Consider the following 6930-nt stretch of genomic DNA (forward strand, 5'->3'; position numbering starts at 1 on the left):
GTGCGTGTTACAGAGTGTTGCTTACGTGTGTGTGTTCGTCCCCTAGAAACGGCCCAGGTCCTTTTCTTTTATAGTTGAAGGGGGGACAAGGGTAATACGTGTGCTAACTACACGGCGTCGTGCGAACGGAGGCAACGTGTCCAAGCCCTGTAGCCTATTCCTGGGGCGGCGTGGCCGACGGAGTGGTCCGTCCTTGAAGTACTGGGGCGACGCGCTGGTCACATCCAATCCTGTGCGTCATGGGAGCTCCAGGGTTACCTCGAAGCGGGTGTGGCGGTCGGCGTGCGGGTCACTGTAGGTTGACTGCACGCGAAGCCGAGGCTCAGTTGATGCCTAGGCCGAACCATCGTGGGGGTCTCGGCAGATGTGAATCTCGAGGTAGCCGATGCCCTGATGTAGAGTGTTGAGGCTTGGAGGGAACAGTTGATCTTGTACTCTGATTCTGAGGCTATGATGACCTGGACTAGACTCCCCATGTCGCGTTGTCTACGGGGCGGGGGTTACGGGGCACAGTGTAGTGCAGGTGCTGATCGTGGGCATAGTCACCAGAGCACAGTGGCCAGTAATCCCTGCCGCGCCTTGTCCTAGTCGGTATGGCGTTGATGCGACTCCTTGTCCCGTCGGCCACTCCGTGGTGTCGAGCCGTCGTCCGGCTGAGATTGCGGGAGTGGTTGACGCATTAATGGGACATGACGCGCTGTCGGGAAGACGGGTCGAGGCGGGAGCGACGGGTTATTGCCAAGCCGGCCTCGAGCGATACGGAGAATCGCTGTCTCGTTCGAGGCTGTACGCACGGGGTCTCGGGCGAGACGGAGAATGGGTTCCTTGTCGAGGCCTCCCGCGAGAGGCCTCGTGCGAGGCGGAGATTCGTCAGGGCGTCGAGACCTCCCGTGCGAGGCCGAAGGCGAGGCGGAGAGCCGGTGGGCTCGGACGGGGCCGGTGGTTAACCAACGGCTTACCTTCTAGCTTTGTTTTGATGGGGTTTAAGTGACTCTTTTGGTGTACGCTCGGGGTACCCCATTTTATGGTACCCGATAGTAGCCCTCGAGCCTTAGGAGGAGTGCGAGCACTCTCCCTGAGGGTTTGTCGAGACTTGGCTTGCAGCTGCTCCTGTAGGGATTGTGTTTTGTTTTTTGAGGTTTCGGTGGGTGCGCGCGAGCGCACCCGCCGGGTGTAGCCCCCGAGGCCCTGGAGGAGTGGATTTACTCCTCCAGGGGCTTTTTCCCTATTGAGTGAGAAGTTTTTATCGTATTTGCCGAGCCCACAAGTACGAGTTCGGGTCGCGGGGTTTTGGCAAGGTCGTAGGAAGAGCCCCCGAGCCTCTGCATGGAGCGAGAGGGCGATTAGGAGCTCCCCTGACTTTTTGTACGACCCTCGCGCTTCCTTTTCGCTCGGAAGGAGGGGAGGAATATGCCAGGCTACCCTCGGTGGGCGCGAGCGGTGACACTTTCGGTGAGCTATTATCGGGTAGTCCGAGTGGAGGCCTGTGCCCCGTTCGCTAGGGGTCGGCTGGCGGTCTAAAGACGCTCTCCAAGAGTACCAGAGGGTTTCTCTAGTGGGTGCCGGGGCCGTTCGCTGGGCCCCGGTGGCTCGGTGTCTCCCTACGGTGGGATCCCATTCGGAGACCTCCCTACCGGTCTCGAACACGACTTAGGACGTCCTGAGCGATTGTTTGCTCAGGCCTCGGCCATGCATGGGCTCGCCCATAGTCGTCCCTGACTCTATTGCCCTGGGGCGGCTGTCAAAACCCTCTGGGGCCCAGCCTTCGAACCCCTGGACCATAACGGGCTCGATGCCCTTCATCGTGTGTTTAACGAATCTTCTAGCGCGGGCTTAGGTCGCTTGTCTTGGTCTTGGGTGCAGGAGGAGCCCCCAAGCCTCTGCGTGGAGCGAGAGGGCGGTCAGGGGTCCCCCTCGACTTTTTTGTTTGACCCTCGCACCTCCTTTTCGTTCGGACGGAGGGGTTTTTTGCCGAGCCCACTCGTGTGCGAGCCTGGGTCGCTTGGTCTCGGCAAAATTACAGGGGGAGCCCCTGAGCCTCTGCATGGAGCAGGAGGGCGATAAGGAGTTCCCCTGGCTTTTTGTACGCCCCTCGCGCGTGAGGGTTTGTTTGCCGAGCCCCCCTCGGGTGCGAGCCTGGGTCGCGGGGTCTCGGCATATCTGCAGGAAGAGCTCCCTAGCCTCTGCACGGAGCGAGAGGACTATCAGGAGTTCCCCTAACTTTTTGAATCGACCCTCGTGCGTCCTTTTCGTTCGGAAGGAGGGGTTGTTTTGCCGAGCCCCCTCGTACGCGAGCCTGGGTCGCTGGGTCTCGGCAAGATTGCAGGAGGAGCCCCCCCCCCCCCCCCGCCTCTGCACGGAGCAAGAGGGCCGTCAGGGGTTCCCCTGGCTTTTCGTACGACCCTCGCGCTTCCTTTTTGTTCAGAAGGAGGGGTGGAATATGCCAAGCTACCCTCAATGGGCGCGAGCGGTGGCATTTCTGGTGAGCTGTTATCGGGTGAGTACAAGTGGAGGCCCATGCCCCATTCGCTAGGGGTCGGCTAGTGGTCCAGAGACGCACTCCAAGAGTACCAGAGGGTTTCTCTAGTGGGTGCCGAGGCTGTTCGCTAGGCCCTGGTGGCTCGGTGCCTCCCTACGGTGGGATCCCATTCGGAGACCTCTCTGCTGGTCTCGGACACGACTTAGGGCGTCCCAAGCGTTTTGCTTTCTTGGGCCTCGGCCCCATGTGCGCTCGCCCGCGGTCATCCCTGACTCTGTTGCCCTAGGGCGACTGTCGAAACCCTTAGGGGCCCAGCCTCCGAATCCCTGGACCATAATAGGCTCGGCGCCAGTTCCTTCATCTGAAAGGAATAGGGTGGGGGGAATGTCTCCCCCATCGGCTCGACAATGGTTGGCGCGCCTTTTGAGGCGATTTTCTAGGGAGATGGAACGACGCCTGCTGCTGCAGCTGTCGGGCGCGACGTGGTATCAGCGGATGGGACGTAACTGTTCCCACGATTAATGAGGAAACGGTGGGCACGTGGGCGATAAAATCGGATCGGGATTAACCACGCCGGATCTGAGGGAAACTTCCCCGATTTCATCGCCCGTCCATTTCGCCTTCATCCTGCTTAAATACACGACAAGCCTCGCCCCTCCCCTCCTTACCTTGCCCGCAATAGCTTTGCCGTCTTTTAGCCATCGCTAGAGCAAAGAGCCCCGGGAGGAAGAAGGGAGAGAGGCGAGGCGGAGAGAGAGAGAGAGAGAGAGAGAGAGAGAGAGAGAGAGACTCACCGCCATAGTCGAACCCTCCATCGCACTTATGGCCGGCGACATTATTGTCATTGAGGCGGATCCTTGGGGTCCATCCGACGTCACCGTGGAGATGCTTCAGTCGCTCGTCGACGGCGGGCTCCTTCGCCCGGTTACCGACCCCAACAGGGCGGAGTGGATCGCTCCGTCGGGTGAGCCAGAGCCGAGGCCTCGCGACGGTTACGTCGTGAGCTTCGTGTCTTTTCACGAGCGCAGCCTCGGCCTTCCGGCGGACCGGTTCATGCGGGCGCTCCCGCACTACTACGGCGTGGAGCTCCACAACTTCAACCCTAATTCCATCGCGCAGGCGGCCATCTTTGTCGCTGTCTGCGAGGGGTATCTGGGGATTGCTCCCCATTGGGAGTTGTGGCTCCACCTCTTCTGGGTGGGGCATACCACCAAGCCGACGGGTACGCCGGGCACGAGGAAGGCGGTGAGGGCGGGCGGCTACACTCTCCAAGTGCGCCAGGACCGTCAGCACCTCTACATCCCAGCCCAGCTTTCGTCATCCAATCGCCGATGGTACACGAGCTAGTTCTATCTTTGCAACGACGACGGTGGACTTCCCCCCTACACCGGGCGAATCGTGGGGAGCTGCCCGGAGAGATGGAAGTACGGCGTCCCGAGGGAGGATTAGCCCAAGCTGTAGCCGCTCCTGGAGGGGCTGGAGAGGCTGTGGGGCCATGGCCTTACTATGGCCGTGGTCATGGCCGCCTTCCACCGCCGAAGGGTGCTGTCGCTGATGGCTCGGTGGCGACGCCTGTTCGAGATGAGGCCGGATGAGCCAAACGAGGGCATCCGGATGTCTTCCTCCGCCCTTTTCGACGAGGAAATTCTTCTCCGGGTGGGGGAGACGGTGGAGGCAAAGCTGAGGGGCAGTAACCTGACCCCCTTCGTGATGCGCCCGTCGCGGGGGTTCCTCTCGCTGGTAAGTCACGTGCCACTGCAACCCCGGGGCGTCCCTGTTTCTCATTGTTTCTTGTTCCTTTATCTGCGTTCGACATCCCTGCAGGGGATGAGGGACGTGTGAGCCTCCCCGCCGCCCATTCCTGAGGACGCAAGGCGGCGGGCGGCTAACTGGGCGCACGCCGAGGCGTAGAAAAGGCGAAAAGATGCCAAGGTGGCGAAGCGCACGAAGAAGATCCTTGCGCATGAGGAACTGGATAAGCGCTGCCGGCAGCAAAGGAAGGACGGTCTCCCATTGGAGGAGTCCCGGTCGCCGTCGCTATCGACGGATGCCTCGGATGGAGATGACGAGGGCGAGATAGGGTGGGGTCCCTTGGACCATCTCCCTGACGTCGAGGAGACGGTGCCTGGGGCATCGCCAAGCAGCCTGGCGCTCCCAGGAGGAGGAGGAGGAGGAGCCGCCCCGAGGTCAACGATTGCCCACCTCGGGGCCGAGGCCGACACACCCGAGGAGTGGGCGTTGGGCAAGTGTGCCGTCAGCCCAGTGGGCTCGGCGGCAGCGGTGGAGCAGGTGGCGGCGGGGGCGACGCAACTGCCCTCGCAGAGGACCGAGGGGGCACCGGGGTCCGTCGAGGACCAACCGGCGCCGATGAACACGAAGATCGTGCCTCTACTGCCGCCACTGCCTTTGCAGACGATAGTCGTCGTACCGAAGCGGTTGCAGCCCCGCTCGAGGTAGGCGTATTTTTGGTGGAGCCGCAGCGCTTTCCGTTCGTTCTTTTGTCTCGTGCTGACCCTGTAAACGTTTTGTTCTTAGCCGGAAGCGACCTGCGGAGGTGCCTACCTTGGCGCCCCTCAAAGCGCTCAAGGTGAACCCCGACTCCACCGCCCACTGGGTGGCGGAGGCGCAAGCCGCCCTACAACGTGGCGCGGCATCGGCGAGGGCCGACCCGAAGGAGTCGGCCACCCAAGGAAGGGCTGCCGAGGCGGCCCCGACACAGGCGGGGGAGGGAGCGCCTCCGCCCCGTGATGGCGAGGCCCGTGGGTCGGATGGGGCCGAGGTTCCCTTGGCTAACGAGGCCACCGGGATCGAGGTCCCCGAGGTTTCACAGGCCGGGGCGACGGAGGCCGCGGCGCCTAGGACCGCCAGGGCCGCAGCGGTGGTGGCCGGAGATCACGCGACCACTGAGGCCACGATAGCGGAGGCCGGAGCCCCCGGGACCATCGAGGCCACGATGGCGGAGGCCGGAGCCCCGGGGACTACCGAGGCCACGACGGCGGAGACCGGAGCCCCTGGGACTACCGAGGCCGACGTGATTGCGGCGAGGCTGTTGGCCCAAGAAGTGGAGATGAAGGCGGCCGAGGCTTCGGTGGCACCCTTGGGCCAAGGCCCGTCGTCGTCGCGGGAGGGCGCTCGGAAGGTGGAGGTCCATCCGATCTCCTCCGACGATACCTCCCAGGCACAGGAGGTGGTTGACGCCGAGGTGGCCGGCGCCGTGGAGCAGCTGGTTCCGACCCTGGGCGAGGGAAACTCGGCCCTCGTGCGGGTATGACTCGAGATACTTGTCATATAGTAAAGAAAAGACTGAAGTATAATAGAGGTACTTGTCATAAGTTCCAGAAAACATTTGTTACCGTGAGTATTGAATTAAGTTGTGTTTAATATGTCTAGCCAAATGGACGGTCCACGGTGATTTTGGAGAACCATAAGAATTGCTGTGTTTGTTTCATGTTGCAGATGAAGGAGATGAATGCAAGAACGGAAAACACAGAGCCAAATTCCTGCATGCCAGATGACCAACACGTTCACTATACGACAATCGAAATGGAATCTTCTAATACCAGTCAAGCAAGAAAAAATTCCAAAGACAAGCTCAGCACAAGAGACATCTCACTTCTTGCAGGTACATTGGGCTTGCGTTCAGGTTTTCAGGCTATGGTCTATGGAGTGTGAAATATCTAATTTCATTAAAGAGAAGAGTGAAATATTTTAATATATTTCTATGTCTAACAAGAGCCTTGTATGGATTCATACGTCAGAAATTAGTAAATTAATTCATTCTCACATATCTTTTTTTAGTAAATCCATGATATAATATTATACTCATAGTAGTACTAAAGTGCAGAAAAACCTGATGATAATACTTCCAATAGCCGAACCTAATGTCGTTACTGAATATGTAAGATGGAGCCAATTTGCTGGTCATGTACCCCAAATGTAGGGTACTGGTGCACTTATGTAGTTGCTTTTCTATGTTACCATACCAGTTCCTTATCATTGGGATATAATCTGTCATCCCCTTTTGTTGCAGGAGAAGGAGATATTACAAGAAAATTAGTCGAACCTATAAAGGTTTTCTCTGAGAAGGACCTACTAAGGGAGATAGAAAAAGCAGTATCTACTTTGCAGCCAGATAATGAGTGGTCAATCTGGATAACTGCAATGCAAAGAGTGGAGGGTTTAGTGCTTGGAGGTTCCTGAATGCCTTTTTTATGTTGGCTTTACTGTACACATAAATATTTATGTTTCTCAGTTGAAGAAGTGTAGGATTTATTCTGAGGGCCTTTTCTATTTCATCTTTGTGCCAGGTGCTGCGGACTATTCAGCCTTCCCCATGCTCCTAAAACAGCTCGTGACCCCTCTAATAACTCAGCTTCTGGATAGGAGACCGAGCGTTGTAAAACAGGTTCAGTCACTCATAGTTTCATTTCATGTTTGCAACACAACTTTCT

The 6930-nt window shown here is 58.5% G+C and overlaps 1 protein-coding gene and 1 long non-coding RNA gene across 2 annotated transcripts; both read left to right on the forward strand.

Moving 5' to 3' along the window:
- The first annotated feature begins 3301 nt into the window (after positions 1-3301).
- On the forward strand, positions 3302-5750 carry LOC136466305 (uncharacterized). Its single transcript, XM_066464688.1, has 2 exons — positions 3302-3528; positions 5015-5750. Exons 1-2 carry the CDS (start codon positions 3302-3304, stop codon positions 5748-5750), a joined length of 963 nt encoding a protein of 320 aa, XP_066320785.1.
- A 254-nt stretch (positions 5751-6004) lies between these two features.
- LOC136464838 (uncharacterized) lies at positions 6005-6885 on the forward strand. The gene is made up of 3 exons (XR_010761284.1): positions 6005-6101; positions 6510-6671; positions 6787-6885. It is a non-coding gene; the product is annotated as an uncharacterized lncRNA (long non-coding RNA).
- Positions 6886-6930: the final 45 nt, after the last annotated feature.

The sequence above is a fragment of the Miscanthus floridulus genome, chromosome 7, assembly GCF_019320115.1.
Source record: "Miscanthus floridulus cultivar M001 chromosome 7, ASM1932011v1, whole genome shotgun sequence".
Taxonomy (NCBI): Eukaryota; Viridiplantae; Streptophyta; class Magnoliopsida; order Poales; family Poaceae; genus Miscanthus; species Miscanthus floridulus.